The 17,962-nt window shown below is 54.9% G+C and overlaps 1 protein-coding gene across 1 annotated transcript in view; it reads left to right on the plus strand.

The window, feature by feature from the left end:
• RUVBL1 (RuvB like AAA ATPase 1) overlaps positions 1-13,777 on the plus strand; it is a 35,861-nt gene extending 22,084 nt beyond the window's left edge. The window contains exons 6-11 of the mRNA XM_082663680.1: positions 475-624; positions 2,244-2,307; positions 3,374-3,572; positions 8,135-8,237; positions 12,375-12,466; positions 13,385-13,777. Of these exons, the coding sequence (XP_082519806.1) occupies positions 475-624; positions 2,244-2,307; positions 3,374-3,572; positions 8,135-8,237; positions 12,375-12,466; positions 13,385-13,544 (768 nt within the window). The 3' untranslated portion in view covers positions 13,545-13,777. The remainder of the gene's footprint in view (positions 1-474; positions 625-2,243; positions 2,308-3,373; positions 3,573-8,134; positions 8,238-12,374; positions 12,467-13,384) is intronic.
• Positions 13,778-17,962: the final 4,185 nt, after the last annotated feature.

The following is a 17,962-nucleotide window of genomic DNA, read 5'->3' on the forward strand; positions in this document are numbered from 1 at the left end:
TTTTATCTCTTTGGTATTTTCTTCCCAAGATATATGCATGTGGAAAGGAATGCTGCATTAGTTGGCATTCTTTTTATATCTGATTTCCAGTGTCCTGTACAGAGTTCCTCACTGTTTAATGGATGAGCATAATACTTCATATCATACAATAAATCAGCCACCTACAAAAGAGTCTGAACAGCCCCTCCGTCTCCAGTTAATCTACTGGATTTGCCCTTTATCGGGAATTGCATACAGTTAAGAGAGAGGGGGAAGATTCTGGGAGAGAGTATCGGGTGTTTTCAGCCGGGTTTTGGAACCCAGCGATGGGCAGATAGCTCCTTCTCTTGGCAGCAGGGAAGCAGAGGCCATGTTTGCAGTTTGTCAAGGCGGCTGTCAGGCCGCAGTGGGACCTGAGACTTTTATCTCACCCTGTGCCGCTTGGGGACTTGGCAGTGGAGCTCGCCAGGCACTCAGGTTTCGCTCTCTCTGCAGAGGCAGGGCAGGTGTGATACCTACGCCACCGAATTCGACCTTGAAGCTGAAGAGTACGTCCCCTTGCCCAAGGGGGACGTGCACAAGAAGAAGGAAATCATCCAGGACGTGACCCTGCATGACTTGGACGTGGCCAACGCACGGCCCCAGGTACTGCCCCCAGCTACCGCCGGGAAGCTGGCCCTGCTGGCGGCCCTGCTGGCGCGGGAGCCTTTTGTGTGCTGGAGGCTCCGGGATGAACTGTCCGTCTTGCTGCTGCTTCTTAGGGCAGGCAGTCCTTTTCTGTCTGTAATGTTCAGCAATTAACATGGACAAGAGCTACGAGGGGCTCCTTTGTTACATTTCAAACGCTCTAGTCACAGATGGTTTCCTGCGTATTGTTCCTTCTCCCAGCCCAGCCTCTGGCCCCCGAGCTGGCCAGCTTCTCCCTGGCTCCTCTCCAGCACGCGGCTCGGGCCTGGGCTGCTCTGGGTGTGAATGGCAGAGGGCAGGGGTGTTCTTTGAGCCCTTTGCAGGATTTCAGGGAGCCTGAGAAAGCTGTGTCTTCCCCCTGCTTAGCAGAATCCCCAGTTTTATAGCTTTGAGCTGGAACTGTCCCTGCTCCTTATGCGAGCAGAAGATGGATGCTTGTGTCCTGACTAATAAAATGTGGGGAAAGCACAGGATGATTTTATGCCATCTCTGGGAAATGTGCAATTCAGAGAAGCCGACTCTTCCCTGCTGGTGGTCTTTAGGTTTGGTTTCCTCTTCGTCCTAAAAGAGGCCACCTCTTCACTAACAAGGGAATAGGCTTTCTAACCTGAAATTTGATCCTTGGGTGTTGTCCCTTGGAGCCTTGGCAGAGAGCTTGCTGAAGAATCTCCCCCCAGTTTGTGAAACCAGCCTGCTGGGAGCCACTCGCCTGACGAGTCTCACCAAAGTGGGGTCCGGGATTGTGGCTCCAACACTGTGGGCTCGGCCGACAGTCACTTCGGGTCTTCAGGTTTTTGTGATTTAGGGCTCTCTGATTTTGAGTTTACTCCTCTGTGGAAAGGGCATGATACTTCCTACCTGGCCCGGCAAGTATTTGGGAAACATTAGCTCCCTTTCACTGTTGAACATTCAGGGAGCGCCTGTGTCCCAGGGCCTGGAAACAGCAGGCGATCACGAAATGTTGACTGCTTGCTACCTGCACTGAGGGGCTGGCAGGTGGGTGCAGCAGCTGGTGAGCCTGCGCGGGGTCAGCCAGCTGCAGGGACAGGCCCTGGGCTCCGAGCAAGTCTGGTAGCCGGGCCTAGTGAGGGGGGCGGACACGAGTCCATGCGTCTGTCCCCAGGGGGCTGGAGCAGCAGGACAGTGTTGCGGTCAGACGCCCCATAGAGGGGCTTCCCAGGAAACAGACTGTGGTTCCTGACAGGTGGGCTCGAATTGAGTCCAGAAGAGCTGGATGCCCAGGGAAGAGTTGGCAGTCCTGTGGGGTGAAGCCGTCCGGGACTGGGAAGAGACACGGCCAGGGTGGGGGGGGGCGGCCCCACGGAGCTTGTTCTTCCCACAAAGGCATTTTGTTTAATTCTGGCCGCTCGGGGGAACCTCTTAAAAACTCCTCTTTGTTGAGAAGTTCCTCAAGCTTCCAGTGCAGGTGCCCAGGGTCTCCACATCTCAGGACCCCTGTCGAGTTGATGAGCTGACGTGGGGCAATTGACGAGGAGCACTGGGGTTGGGGGGTGGCGATGAGGCATTTGCAGCTGCCTTAGGAAGCAGGACTGATTCCTGAGTCTTCTCCTCTGCAGGGGGGACAAGACATCCTGTCCATGATGGGCCAGCTCATGAAGCCAAAGAAGACGGAGATCACAGGTGAGAGAAGAAGCAGAGTTGGGGGCCTGGGGTCTGACGGACCCGGTCCCCAGCCTGGCGAGTGCGTCGGGAGGCGCACTTCTCCCCCCTGACAGTGTGTGGCTGTCCTCGGTGTCCTCGCGCTCATCCCACCGATGGAGGCTGTCACGGGTCACGTTGCTTCTGCAGCGCATGGAGTCCCCAGGCGAGGCGGGAGTGTGGCTGCCCCTCGTGGGCCTGTAGTTTACCTGATCCCCTTGCTAACTGGTACGCCCCTCTTTTTTCTAATTACCACCTATAGCTTTGTCACCTGAAAATGTTAAACATTAAAGCTCTGTTTTCTTTAAAGTTTCACCCAGTGGCATGATCTGAGCCCTTTCTATTAGAGTTGCCTAGAGCAGCGTCCTTATCTTAACACAGCTTTGACCATCCCGCTTCATGGCTGTGGTAGAAGGTGCTGGTTTGTGGGCTGCTCCCTCCTGCTGTTAGTACAGGCGCTGGTTTGGACAATGAGAACTGTGACCTTGGAGGGCTATTCAGCTTTTGAGAGGCTCTGTCCCTCTTAGAGCTCTGAGATGGTGCCTTTCCTCAGAACCTGTCATTCCTCACAGGTTTCCCTCCGGAGAGGATTCTGCACGCACCCTATTCCTTCCTCCAAGTACTTGATTGAAAGTTAATTAACGAAGCTTTGTCACACAGGGCCAAGAGAAAGGGTCATTCACCGAGTGCAGCACAGGGAAATTTGCATCTGAAAGCTCCCTTCTTCCTGGGTTGGGGGTGTGAGATAATAAGGCCTGGTGGGGAGTGTGACAGACATGCAGAATGTGGTAAAAGCCATTTACAAACTTAACAAAACACAACTTCAGGGGAGGCAGCGAATTTTGTGACTTTTAGGTAAAGTTAACCCTATTTTCAGATGAAACTGAAGCCTGGAGTGGGGCTGTAGCCTGCTTGTGGGGTCACAGAGCTAGCAGTCAAACCCGGCCCTGAACTTAGGCTTGGATTGAGTTCGGGTGGAAGAGAAGAGAAAGGCGACAGCCTCCGCACCTGGCATTGACCCTGCTTGTCCATCCTTGCCGACTCCTAGATAAACTCCGAGGGGAGATTAACAAGGTGGTGAACAAGTACATCGACCAGGGCGTGGCAGAGCTGGTTCCGGGGGTGCTGTTCGTTGATGAGGTCCACATGCTGGACATCGAGTGCTTCACCTACCTGCACCGGGCGCTGGAGTCTTCCATTGCCCCCATCGTCATCTTTGCGTCCAACCGAGGCAACTGTGTCATCAGGTACCATGAGGCTTTTCCACCTTCTGCCCGGGCTCATGTGTTCCTCCAGGATCACTTTCATCCCGTAGTGTCGTGAGTCAGGATGAGGGTGAGGGGTGGTCGTGTTCATTTCGAGGGAAGCAGAGTGGCTTGACTTCACTCTGTCACGGTCACCAGCGCAGCAGCCATCCTGTTTCTGCATATGAGGGCCTCGTCGTGGTGACTGGGGTTCCACTGGGATGTGTCTTGGTCATCCGGTTGGAGTGGGCAAAGGTAAGGTCAGATGGGCCAGCCCTTGGCGACATGGCCTGTGTTAACTTCCGACCTCCTCCAAGCTCCAGGAGGTGTGTGTCTTGCCTTCACTTTTCAGAGAGGAAACAGAATGACAGCGTGGTGTGCCCCTGGTCATAAAGCTAGGATGAGAACCCAGGCCTCTGACAGTGAAACCAGTCGTTTCTTTCTGGCCCAGACATTCTTGGAGCCACACTGGCACCTCCCCCCACCCAACCCCCTTAGGTCCACCTTCAAGAAGGGATCCCAGAGGACTCGCCCTTTTTTCAGCTCTCGAGCCTAAGCACCAGTGTGCCCAGTAGTTGGCTCACTGGTTTTCTGCACTCCCTTGAGTCTTGGGGCCTGGTCTCAGCAGTGCTAGGGCATGAGGGGGTGGTACAGAGCCCTCTTTAAGCCTGCAGCACAGTAGTGAGGGCAGCAGAGCCCCGGAGGCCACATGCTTCTGGTAGCAGGGGGGTGCAGGAATCTGGAAAGAGACCCCAAGGCCCTTGAGGGTCTCAGCACAGAGCTGGAGCCAAAGCTAGTGGGGAGCCTGGACTGCTGGTTCACCTAGACCTGCCTCGGAGGAGCTTTGTCTCTGCTGAGCTTATACAGAAGCCATGCTGCGGGCTGTGGGGCAGGCCCCCTGCTCAGGTGATCACTCTCGCTCAGAAAGAGGATTTGTGTGCACGATGCAAGTGCCTGTGGCGGCAGCATCTTGCATCCCCTCTTTGAATCCCTGTGATGATGTCTTGACAAGACCACCGCCTGTCATCATCACAGGTGTCTTCTGCAATCTTAAAGGGCCGGCAGCTTGTACCAGGTTCAGCCAGCGGGAGCCTGGCTACCTGGGCAACATCTGGAAACTGGACACGTGGCCTGGTGAGCGTGGTGTCCCTGCCGCACAGGCCCTGTCAGCTTCCTGGGCTTTGCTTTGGTCAGGCCTGCCTGGCTTCAGTCTGACAGCTGGCGGAAGGGCTCAGCCTGGGCGGATGGCGCCCCCTACCGAGGGAGCTCTGCTGATAGACGCCCCTCCCTCTCAGGCCCCGCAGAGCCAGGCAGCTTAGGGCAGGACCAAGATCTCTTAGGATCAGAGTCCTTCTCTTAGTCTCGTCCCATCTAGGGGAAAAAAAAGTGCATAGAAAGGTGGCTCTGATCTCAGCTTGCCCAGTGGGGCCTGGGAAACTTGACCCCATCCCTGTCCAGAGGGATGTGAGTTCCAGAAACTATTTTTCACTAATATGTTGTCTGAAAGGAACTGTGTACCTAAGGTTCATAGCTTGGACAAATTTCCAGTCTTTGGTCTTTAATTCCTGAAAAATGCTTAGCAGTCTTTAAGCAGAGTTTTTTTGTTTAAATTTTTACTTTTATGGACTCAAAACTATAAGAAAAAAATTTAACATTTTCTTATAAATTCTGTTCTTTTGTGTTTTTTCCTCTAATCTTTTCTTCTTTAGACTTCTTATATTTATTATGTCTGAATTGAAGTTAATTTATCGTGAGTGTTAGAGAGTTGGGGATATTTTAAGACGGCAAGTTGAGGTCTTTTAAACATTTCCCAAGAGAATTCCTAAATAGGACCTAAAACAAGGAGAGACATACGGCTTAAATAGAAGTAAATAACTAAAAATTAAATGTAGTTTTTAAAGGTTATTTTGTTTAATATGAAGATTACAGATATACCAAATATACTAAAATTTGAATCATGATAGAATTTCATCTTTAATAATTCTTTTTTTTTTTTGCGGTACGTGGGCCTCTCACTGTTGTGGCCTCTCCCGTTGAGGAGCACAGGCTCCGGACGCACAGGCTCAGCGGCCATGGCTCACGGGCCCAGCCGCTCCGCGGCATGTGGGATCCACCCGGAATGGGGCACAAACCCGTGTCCCCTGCATCGGCAGGCGGAGTGTCAACCACTGCACCACCAGGGAAGCCCCCATCTTAATAATTCTTCGTTATTAGTTTTAGAAATATTTGTTGATGGAAAAGATTTGTTTTCTCTAATGGTATCTTAATATTTTATATTTGCTACTATTTTCCTTTTTGTTTGGAAAGGTCTTACTTATTTTTAAATATTAGATTTAACAATTATTGATGAAGCATTTTATTCTTTTTTTGAATTTCTTCATTGTGGTGAAATGTATATAACATAGAGTTTGCCATTTTAATTATTTTTATGTGCATGGTTCAGTGACACTAATTACCTTCACAATGTTGTACAGCCATCACCACCATCCATCTCCAGAACTTTTCCTTCACCTCAAACAGAAACTCTGTCCCCATTAACCAGTGAGTTCCATATCCCTTCCCCCAGCCCCTGGTAATCTCAGATGTACTCTGCTTCTGTGAATTTGCCTTTTCTGCATATTTCCTATGGGTGGAATCATACAGTATTTGCCCCTCTGTGACTGACTTCTTTCACTTAGCGTAACATTTTCAAGGTTCATCCTGTTGTAGCATGTGTCAGGACATTTTATGCTTGCAGCAATAAATATACACTTACAGTTCAACTGACCAGATAGAGTTTCAACACATAGATTTTCTTTTACTGAAGTTATATTTCTAGAATGTTTACTTATTTTTGAAACTTACTGAAGGTTAGCTGCAAATGACCTGCCCTCGTTCTTTGACCGTAGACTGCAGGCTGGTCTCGCTGGGGAGGCCAGCCTCGGTGCTGATGGGCTCCTGAAGGCGGAGGCAGGCCCGGCTCAGCTCACTGAGCTTGTAGGCCCGGTGCCGCCAGGCTGGCCCAGCCCTCATCGCATCAGGAGCTGCCGCCCTACGGCCCGGTGGGTTGGCGGGGTTCTTCTCCCGGGCCGCTCTCCTCTGGTCTGGCTAAGGATTCAAGAGAACGACAGGCAAAGGACGTGACGGGACAGTTCCCAGAACGAAATGAAGTAACAGGGAAAGCATTCAAATGATTCATTAGTAATCAAGGAAATGCAAATTCAGACGATGTGTTATACTCTTCGTTTTTCTACACCTTTAAGCAGCAAACTTTTTTTTTTAATAATTTTTTTTATTTATTTGTTTTTATTTTGGCTGCGTTGGGTGTTCGTTGCTGCGTGCGGGCTTTTCTCTTTTTGTGGAGAGCGGGGTTTACTCTTCATTGCAGTGCGTGGGCTTCTCATTGCAGTGGCTTCTCTTATTGCGGAGCGTGGGCTCTAGGCACGTGGGCTTCAGTAGTTGTGGCACGCAGGCTCGGTAATTGTGTCTCTCAGGCTCTAGAGTGCAAGCTCAGTAGTTGTGGCGCACGGGCTTAGTTGCTGTATGGCATGTGGGATCTTCCCTGAGCCTGTGTCCCCTGCATTGTCAGGCAGATTCTTAACCACTGTGCCACCAGGGAAGCCCACAAACTTTTTTTTTTTTTTTTTTTTGCTGTGTTAGGTCTTTGTTGCTGCGCTCAGGCTTTCTCTAGTTGCGGTGAGCGGGGGCTACTCTTCCTTGCGGTGCTTAGGCTTCTCATTGCAGTGGCTTCTCTTGTTGCAGAGCATGGGCTCAAGGTGCGCGGCTTCAGTAGTTGCAGCATGCGGGCTCGGTAGTTGTGGCTTGAGGGCTCTAGAGCGCAGGCTCAGTAGTTGTGGCGCACAGGCCCAGTTGCTCCGCGGCATGTGGGATCTTCCCAGACCAGGGATTGAACCTGTGTCCCCTGCATTGGCAGGCGGATTCTTAACCACTGCACCACCAGGAAGTCACAGCAAACTATTTAAGAATTAGAATACTCAGTACTGGCTACAGTGCAATGGGATCAGATCTCTCATGTAGCTGCGTAAATTAGGATATTCGTTCGTTCATTCACTCGTTTGATTAAGGAGATATTCACAGTAGTGTCATGCTCTGTGAGAGTTGCTGAGGAAATGTTCATGGCTGTATGCATACAATTATTTATCAAAACACCATGAATAATAATAGCAACAACTGGAAACTACCTAAATGCCCAACGGTTTGAATTAAGTAAAACACTTGATGGTCTGTTAAGACTGAAGCAACATGGACAAAAGCAAAAAAGAAAAAATCTACATACATAGTGTAACTTACGAAAATTTGGCAAATACCTATTTGAATATTTTTAATGTGATTTTAGGTGGCTTTTTTTCTCCTCCCCAAATTTCCTGTGGTGTTGATATTTGCTAAAATAATGACGTTGTTTCTGACACCACCTGAGTTAGTAGTCTGTGTCCTCTGCGGTCCTGCCTCTGACTCTCAGGGCGAGAACTAGCTGCTTTGTCATCGTGAGGGCCTCAGCCTTGTTTCCAGTGTCCAGTTTCTGGTCTCAGAGGGGCCTGAGCGATGTGGCACTTCTGGCCTTTCAGGGGCACGGAGGACATCGCCTCTCCCCACGGCATCCCTCTTGACCTTCTGGACCGAGTGATGATCATCCGGGCCACGCTGTACACCCCGCAGGAGATGAAGCAGGTGAGCGCCGCCCCCTTCTTCCCTCATTCGCTCCCCGTGTCCCCGATGCCCAGCGGGAAGGCCCCCCACCTGAACGGCGTGTGAGCCAACTGCACGTGGCCTGAAGTGGCACAAAACCTCAGCTGCCTGTGGCCTTGGCTGTTCTCTCTTCTACTCCATCCCTTCCTGTAAACTTAGGAAAGGGACAGTGAGAAAATCGCCTTGGTGACAGCCATTAGGGAGGCCACCAGCTCTAGGAAAGAGGCTGCAGAACATCATGTAGTGAGAGGCTCTAGCCTGGGCGCTGGCCCGCCAGGACCCACACAGGCACCTCTGGCAGGCGCAGAACCCAAGTCCTAGCGGAGGCTCTGCCCAGGCTGCTGCCGAGGCTGTGGAGATGGTAGTGAAACAGCATCACAAGTGTAGAGGGCGTGTGGAATGGAGGACACCAACCTAAGCTCACAGGAAGAGGCATGACGGTGCACAGGGGAGCATTTAGCTCAGCGCCCCACGTAGCGTGTGCTCAGCCCTGCATGAACTGAGTCTGGCTGAGGCTTGGGAGCGGGGGCTGGCGGGATGCATGGGATTGGCCTCGTCAACCCCATGTGTGCCCCACAGTGCCTCGGCACCCTTGGAAGCCCCAGTCCCCTTTCTGATGCTTCCAGGCAGTCGTTTCCCCCCTTTGACGGCTGAGTCACTGAGTGGCGAGTCCAGGACGCAAAGCCAGGCTGTGCCCTGCAGAGCCCAGCCATCTGCTCTGCCCACCCTTGCCCCAGACGGTCTTGCTGAGGCATAGGTCTCTCACTGTGGGGTCAGCATGTGGCCACAGCTGGGGCCGTGGAGTGGCCCAGGGCTGCACTGACATCTCGGTGAGCTCTGCCGGACCCTCTCCTCGCCAGAGCACAGGCAGTCTTTGTTAGACATTGTGCTGGGCCATTTGATCCCCCGTCACCTCGAGGTAGGGAGAACTGTTTTCACTGGCATTCTTTTTTTTTTTTTTAACATCTTTATTGGAGTATAATTGCTTTACAATGGTATGTTAGTTTCAGCTTCACAACAAAATGAATCAGTTATATATATACATATGTTCCCATATCTCTTCCCGCTTGCGTCTCCCTCCCTCCCACCCTCCCTATCCCACCCCTCCAGGCGGTCACAAAGCACCGAGCTGATCTCCCTGTGCTATGCGGCTGCTTCCCACTAGCTATCTACCTTACGTTTGGTAGTGTATATATGTCCATGCCTCTTTATCGCTTTGTCACCGTTTACCCTTCCCCCTCCCCATAGCCTCAAGTCCATTCTCTAGTAAGTCTGTGTCTTTATTCCTGTTTCACCCCTAGGTTTTTCATGACATTTTTTTTTCTTAGATTCCATATATATGTGTTAGCATACGGTATTTGTCTCTCTCGTTCTGACTTACTTCACTCTGTATGACAGACTCTAGGTCTATCCACCTCATTACAAATAGCTCAATTTCGTCTCTTTTTATGGCTGAGTAATATTCCATTGTATATATGTTGTTTTCACTGGCATTCTTAAAGAGGAGGACACTGAGACTTAGGCTGGTTAACCTGCCCAAGCTCATACAGCTCGTCAGTGGCTAGGCGGTGGCAGGACGTATAACTGGAATCCAGGCTGTCTGATCCTGAAGCCTGTGTTTTTGATCGCTTTGCCGTCAGCCTCCTCCCCGCTAGAGGTGTCTCATCTGGGAGTGGAGCCCCTGTGGTAGCTGGTCAGCTAGCCTCTCCTTTTGGAGCTCAGAGGGCCGCTCCTGGACATGCGCCAGCAGCTCCCCTGCCTGCCTGCGGCCCGTCTGGCCTGGCCCCTGCTGGCATGTCTTGTTGACCAGCACGAGGAGCGCTGGTGGTGTGTGGAGCCAGAGATCTCCCTGCATAAGCAGCACAGACAGGACACCCATGCGGTTCTAGTTCACGGAAGCAGCTGGGTGTGTCAGTTAGGAGATGGCGTTCGTGGCTGGGGCCTTGTCACCAGGTGATGGTCTCTTGCTCTTGGATGAACGCTAGGTTGAAGCCAGGGCTTTCACTGCTGAGGAGCAGAAGCCAGAGCAGGGGAGAAACTGCCCCCTTCCCTACCCGGACTGTTGGACTGGAGCCCCAGCCTGTACCCCGCGGTGCTTCGCGGCCTCTGTTCACCAGGAGACGAGCTCCCTCGGCTCAAGGCTGTCGTGCGGACCGAGGGAGACAGTGACGGCCACTCGGGGGGGTGCGGCCATCACGGCTGCTGTTCACAAACCCAGAGCACGCGGTCCTAGCTCCCTGGCACGTGCGCTGTGCCCCAGAGTCTGGAGGCTCGGCCAGGGGGTCTCTTCTCGGGCTTTCTCTGGGGTTAGCAGAGGATAGACCAGCTGCCAGACGAGCACGGCTTTGTTCGTGCTGTTCAGGGGACAACATCAGCATTTTTACTGGAGCCCGGGGTGAGTTTTTTAAAAAGCAAAGTAAATGTAACTTGTGTACTCTGCCGTCAGCACCGACACCCTCATAAACTATCCCTGCAGGTTATTAAATGATTAAAGATCTAATTTATGAACTGTCCGTTTCCGAGCGGTCTGAAACAGGAGCTCCTGGGATTGCTCTGACCTGCTCTAGAGAGAATGAGAGCAGAGCATCCCTGACAGCCCTCCAGTGTCACCGTGGCTCACCGAAGGCCAGATGCTCCGGGCTGGTGCTCTTCCCCAGACCAGGTTCCAGAACCCAATGTTTGCGTCTCCTAGAGTTTCCAAAGGCCCCCAGGGGACTCCTTGGTCATCCCAACTGTGGGTGAGAAGCTCTTTCTATTTGGGAGCACAGAGCTGCCCAGCTGTGACGGTCATGGCCGGAGGGGAGTCCTGTGGCTGGAGCCTTCTGCTCTCTCCTTTCCCTGCCGTCCTTGTGCCCGTCCAGTAACGTCTCTGCTTAGCTGCATTTCACTTTGGACCCCAGACAGTGGACGCCTCACGCACGTACTAAGATTCTTTTGACAGAGGTCACACCTGGCAGCCCTCTGGCTGAACAGATGTGGCCAGTGCAGTGTTTGTGAAATGTTTAAATAAGTTGACAACATTCAGCAGTCAGGACATTTCATACAAAAATCTGAGTTCCAAGTCTCTCTTGACGAAATGAGAGCCTTTCCTGCCGGCACCCGGGCCTCAGCCCTGGCGGCGCTGGTTGCAGCAGCGGGGCTACCTTGCCTGGTACGTGCCGGCCCGTCCACCTCGGCCCCCCGTCCGCTCACTGCTGACATCTGCGGGACCTGGTTCCTACCGAGCCGGGCCTTTCTCATTGACAGCGGCTGCCATGCTGGGTCCCCTTAACCAGGGTCACCAGACGCTAACCTCCGTACCCCTGCAGCTCCTGCCCTCGGGGTCTCTGCCTGAGAGCCGAACGCCCGTTTGAAGTGTCCACCTCCTAACCCTCTGGGCCCTCTCCCCTTGTGAGGCTTGGCTGGGGGCCCAGTCTTTCCCACTTCCACGCCTGTATCCCGGGTGTGTTTATGGCTTTAATTTAAACAGGGGCTTCTTGATAACTTGTTTACGAAGCTGCCAAAGTGAAGCATTCCTGTATTATATGAGGCTCGAAGCCCTCGAGTTATCTCAGCGCCACAACACACAGCATCATTATCCTGCTGCCCCTTATCACTCAGTGCTGTGCGCCTGCAGGATCCTGGTGCCACTTGTGTTACTGTGTCCCCACGCCAGCCTGCTTCTCCTCCAACTTTACCAGGATCTCAAACTGCACAAGCGTCAGCCTCTTCTTTCTTGACAGATGAGATATCTCCCAGTGATGTTATGAGAGCTGGTAAATGCTTAAAAGTAACTTTTAGATTTTATTTAAGCATCGCATTTGTCAAGCAAATAAGAAGGGTCTCTTCTTGCCTGAGTGCTTAGAGGTGGCGGTGCCCCTGCTGGGGAGGTTAGCTGCCGCTGAGGGAGCCGGGGCAGGCAGGGTGGGCGCAGGGGCAGCGCCGCCCTGGTGCACACCTCGGGGTACCAGCTGCCTTCCAGTCGGCGTGGGGCTGTGCCCCCGACTTGTGCGAGGACAGCAGCGCCCGCGGGGTCGGCTCTGCCCCACCGGCCCCGCTTGGGGCATCTGTGCTATTAGGAGGTGGGATGGGAACACTTGAGGTCTGTCACTGTTGATCACAGTGTTTCTCCTCCAAAAGATCATTAAAATCCGAGCCCAGACAGAGGGAATCAACATCAGTGAGGAGGCGCTGAACCACCTGGGGGAGATCGGTACCAAGACCACTCTGAGGTGAGCTGGCCGTGCCCGGACCCCACCAGCACCTTCCCAGGGCGCGGGACCGTGCCTGCCCTTCCAGGATGGTGGGTCTCATCCTGCGGCAGGTGCAGCACAGCTAGACAGTGGTGTTGAGAAAGCTGAGCGACAGGTTAAGTCCCCCCCGTCCTGTAGCAGACGGTCCTGCTGGTGGAGAGCGTGCTCTGCCTGGTGGCCCCCTGCGTGGAGGAGATGGACGGAACCGGAGACCGGGTGCAGGGCAGACAGCCCCTCTGCTCCGGCCCTGTGCTGCAGCGTCTGCTGGGCGGGGAGGAGCACAGGCAGAGGTGGCTCTCCTGACTGCCCACCAGCGGCCGGAAGCCAGTTGCTTGGAGGGTGACCCTTCTCAGTGTCCTGACTGCTTATGAGTCATGACTTCACAGTGTTCGGCCTGGCCGTTTCCCTTTGAGTCAGTTCCTCGCTCCTAAGGTTGAAGCAGAATGCAGGCTGTTTTGTTTGGGTGGAGTGGTGCTTTCAGAAACTCCTGGACTTTTTGCCTTTGGTTGGGGCCTTTGTTTTCATGGGGCTGTGTGTTCATTTCTCCGCCATGGTCCCTGTCCCGATCTGGACCCTGGCGTTGCCTGCTTGCCGCTGTAGACATCCAGGATTGTGGTCCCTTCCCAGCAGTGGTGGAGGGCCTCCTACTGGAGGGGAGGATCTCTAGGCAGTGACAGGTTCCGGGAGCAGGGCTTATACGTCATGCCGGTGGCTTCTGGCCCCTCCCTGGTGAGGCTATGACTCCAGGTCTCTGAAAAGTGCAACTCTCCCCTTGTCTGCTGTGTCTGCAGCAGCTGGCACAAGCTTCTGCAGCTCCCTCAGTGCACCTGCTGACTTGGGGAGGGGGCTCCCATCCGTGGCCCTGCTTCACACCTGCCTTGGCCCCGGCCGCTCTAGGTACGCGGTGCAGCTGCTGACCCCGGCCAACCTGCTGGCCAAGATCAACGGGAAGGACGGCATTGAGAAGGAGCACGTCGAGGAGATCAGTGAGCTCTTCTACGACGCCAAGTCCTCAGCCAAAATCCTGGCTGACCAGCAGGACAAGTACATGAAGTGAGACGGCCGGGGTCTTCTGCACGGAGACTCCGGGTAGGCCTGCTCCCGCTCTGGCCTGTGGGTAGGCGGCTTGCCCCCGGGCTGGGCTTTCCCCACTCGGGCGGGTGGCAGCGCTGTCAGTTAGTGTGGAAGAGTTTCTTTTTAAGTTATCGTGACTCATCCCGTGGTTGCTTTGAAGAAACCCTGCCTTATCTCGTGTGTTTTCTAATAAACCCTGATAGGTTATTTTGATGATACCTGTCTGACTTTTCTTTTAATTTTTTAAGGAGTAAACTTTGTGTTTTAGAGCAGCTGGAGATGTACAGAATTGCTGTGAAGATGGTGCAGGGGTCCCTTGCTGTCAACATCTTACAGCCACGTGGCATGTTTGTCGTGTGCGATGAGCCCGCAGCACGTGTCCTTGTGCTTTGTGCATGCTTTCTCAGTGATCCGCTGTCCTCTCTGTCCCAGGGTCCGTCCAGGGCCCGCGTCACATTCAGTCGTCATGTCTCTTGTGGTTTCCTGGCTGTGACAGTTGCTCAGACGTTCCTTGTCTTTGATGACCTTGACGGTTTTGAGGAGTGCTGGTCAGGTACTCTGTCCAATATCCCTCAGTGGGGCTTGTTTGATGTTTTTCTCATAATTAAACTGGGATTGAGGGTCACTGGGAGGAAGAGCACAGGGAAAGGGACATTTCCATCACGTCCTGTCAAAGGTGCGGCCGCCGGTAGGCTCACGGCTGTTGTGTTGACCTCGATCACCCGGCTGAGGATGTGCTGTTGGGTTTCTCCATCTCCCTTTCCTCACTGTCCTTCTGGGAAGGCGTCTCTAAGCACAGCCCTCACAGAGGGGAGGGGAGCTTGCTCCACCTCCGGGAGGGCTGAGGTCACCTGTTCTCCCCATTTGCTCATTTATTCAGTCATTTCTATCAGGATGGACTCACGGAAATTTATTATATATTTGGGTTATAACCCAATATGCCTTTATTTTGTTGCTCAAATTGTTCCAGCTTTGACCGTTGGGACCCCTGTCAGTTGGCTCCTGTGTCCCTCTGCTGGGCCCCCCTCACTGCGACTGGGAGGGAGGGGCAGTGGAGCGCCTGGCAGACTTCACAGTGTGCTGTGTGCCAGGCCCGGTCCTTGTCTCCAGCGCAGTGCTGCTCATTTGAGGCAGGGCTCAGCCCAGCAGCAGTGCCACACGGGCAGGGTCCTCCTGCTGTTACTGTGTGTGGGAGAGGGGACCAAACAAAGATGGTCATCTTGATCTAATCACCACCTTAATGCAAGCCGGCCAGCACCGCTGTTCCCCATGTAGTGACAATCACCTGAGCGTGTGCAGGAGGCCGGGCAGGAGGGCTGAGGCCTGGGGATCCGTCCAGCCCTTGGAGGGCCGCCAGGCCCTGAGAAGGCCCCAAGCGAATTCATGCTGCCAAAATGGATCTTCTGTGGCCCCGCCCCTGAGGGAGATCCCAGCGTGGGGCTCTTGGGGGTGTGTGTGAGGCACCCAGGCACAGGGAGGGGTGGTGGGACGCTTCCTGAGGCCAGGGCTGTGCGCTCAGGCCTGACGTGGCTACCCGTCTCCTCCAAGGCTGCACCTGTGTCTCCGGTCTCCCAACTTAAGCCACATTGGAACAAAGGAAGAGTGATGCCTAAGACGCAGCGAGAGCCCGTCGTGTACTAGGGCCTGTGTGGTGCTGTGCATTTCCTTCCGCGTTCTCTCAGGAGCCCCGCGGGATGGGTACTGGTTAAGTCACTTGCGCAGCTAGTAAGGATGAATCAGCCGGTTGGTGTCTGTGCTCCTAACCCCTGTGGCTAACCTGCCTTCCTCAGTGTGCCAAGGTGTTGGAGGGGCCTTCGAGCCCTGACCTCTGTGCCGGGCAGGTGAGGCAGGCAGGGCTGGTGTGAGGAAAGTCATACCCTAGAGGACAGAACCAGGCTCTGCCCTGGCTGGACCTCCTCCTCCAGCCCAGCTTGGGCGGAGATCTTCCCAGCTGCACAGGGGCCGTGCCGTCCAGAGCAGTCCTGGGGAGGACGGCCATGTGTGGTCATGGACCCCTGTCCTGCTCCTCAGGTCTCCTGGCCTTGGTGGTGCCCAGAGAGATGGCCTCCTCGTTCGTCTGTGCTCCACAGTGAGGGAGATGGTTCTGGACAGGTAGGAAGGTTGGGTTATTTTAATCCCTCCTATTTTTTCCAGCAAAGCCTGTGATTATTACATTAATCTTCCAGGCGAAGTTTTTACGACCGATCCCTCGCCGACTATGAGAAGTTTCTCCATCCATTACCAAGGCGGAAACAGACCCTGGTGGGGAGGAAAATATTTGTTATATCTTATCAGGCTGACACACAAGCTACCAACAATTACAGCAGCCCCATTTTTTGCACTATTTCAGCTCTGTCGTGAAGAATTGTAATATTAACGTGAGGCGGGGTGGGGGCTGGTTGTAGGAAGTGGCTGTTTTTCCAGCCTCTGGGCCTGGGCTCTCTTGGGTGCCTCCCAGCAAGCGAGTTGGGTGGCTGAGGAGTGTTTGCGTGAACCCCAGCTCCCTGTTCCTGTGCTAATGGCCAGGAATGCGAGCGGGCCGGAGGGGCTCTTGAAAGATGGGTCCCTGGCCCTCGCTGGGGAGCCACCTTGGCTTCTCCTTCGTTTTCTCAGCCCCGGTGTCTTTTCACCACCACACCTCTTAGGTTACACCCCCTAGATTGGTTCTTAGAATATTTTGGTTTTTAGGATTAAACAGATGATGGTGACTTACTGGTTATTTTTCTAATAAAATGGAGCCGCACAGTGGTGGGGGGCACTCCCTGCTGGCCTCCATGTCTCAGACCCCAGCGGGCCTCTGCCAGGAAAGCACCAGATGCTGGGCACCCAACCCTGCATCTGGACCAGCCTGAGCAGCCCCTGCCCTGGAGGGATTCCAGGCAGAGGCGGCAGGTGGGAGAGGGGAGCAGAGGGGTCCAGGGGGCATGGCAGGCAGGGGCGCGGTTTGGATTGTTTGGCCCTTGATCCCTCTGGTCCTAGAGCTTTGGTTTCCTCCTCTGTAGGATGGGGGCAGTCATATCGCGTAGGTCTGTGTGCGGACTTGGTGGGGTGACATGTGGCTGCATCAGGCACTCGAGATACTATGATTCAGAGAAGAGTTCCCGATCCCTGTCCCTCTTGGAAGAAGCGAAGGTCACACTTTATCCAACAGGAGCTGGAAGCCGTTAGGCTCTGCCCTTCCCGATCCCAGAGGGCAGGCCCTGGCAAGGCCTGGAGGTCCCCTGTGGCTGGACGCTTCTGTTAAGCCCAGCAGGATAAGCCCCAGCTCAGGGCCCACAGGCTCTGGAGCAGAGGGGAGAGAACGGGCAGAGGCGTGGGCTTTTGCCTCCGCGTCCACCACGTCCACGAATGATGTGCTGGGCCTCCCTGGGCCCCAGGCCCCCCATCCCCAGTGAGGCCCAGGCAGGGCTGGGCAACCAGAGGGGAGGAGTGGCTGTCCGCGTTGTCCCAGCCCAGCCCTCCCTTTGGTGTCTGGGAACAGGCCCACTGAGAGGTAGAACGGGGTCCACCCATCCAGTCGTCGTCTTGCCTCCTCCATTTATTGGGGATAGCAGGCCCCAGGGACAGGGTGCAGGGTGCCGGGGCGCGGGGAGGGCGGCCGCCGGGCTGGCTGTCGCCGGCTGGTCCTGTCGCCCTGGCCGTCACTCGCGGCAGGCGCAGTGATTAATGGCCGGGCCGCGCTGCCCGGGCCGCCGTCAGCGCGCGTCTGCGGCGATGGATTCGCTGTCAGGCTCCCGGCCCGCGCTGACCCCGGCCCGGCCGGCGCGATCAATGGGCGGCGCGCACTGCGGCTGGGCCGACGCGATAAGATGCGCCGGTGGGCGCCCGCCGGCTGCCCGCTCGACACAGCCGTCGCCTAGTGATTAATGGGGATGCTGCGGTGCGGGGGGCGCGCGCGGGACCGCCGGTCCCAGGACACGCATGCGCGGCCCCGCACGAGGGTTGGGCAGGGGGACAGCTGTGAGACCTCCACCCGCGGGCCGCCAGCCTCGCCCACGGCCCGGCGTCTCTGAAAACCCCGGGTCTGGCCCGGTAGCCCGCACGCTCCCCCCGGCCCCGTGCGAGAGGGCGTACAGGCTCCGGACAGCTGCCGGCAGGCCGCAGGGAAGCAGTGTGAGCCGGTGCTTCGGGGGCGGACTGGAGGGCTTCCCCGAGGAGGTGACAGGGGCGAGCAGCTGCTGGGGTCGCGCCAGGCCCTCCTCCCCCTTTCCGGGGTCTCCGCAGCCTCCCCGCCGCGCGCCGCCCGCCCCGCCCCTCCTCAAGGGGGCGTGGGCAAGCCTGGCCAGGCCGGGGCCGGGCAGGGAGGGAGTGTGTGACCGAACGCGCACGTGGGAAGAGAGCAGTCAGGGAAAGCTTACTGAGCTGGGCTTTTAATTAAAAAAAAAAAAAAAATATATATAT

Source organism: Grampus griseus, assembly GCF_964374135.1.
Source record: "Grampus griseus genome assembly, chromosome: 10".
In the NCBI taxonomy this organism is placed as follows: Eukaryota; Metazoa; Chordata; class Mammalia; order Artiodactyla; family Delphinidae; genus Grampus; species Grampus griseus.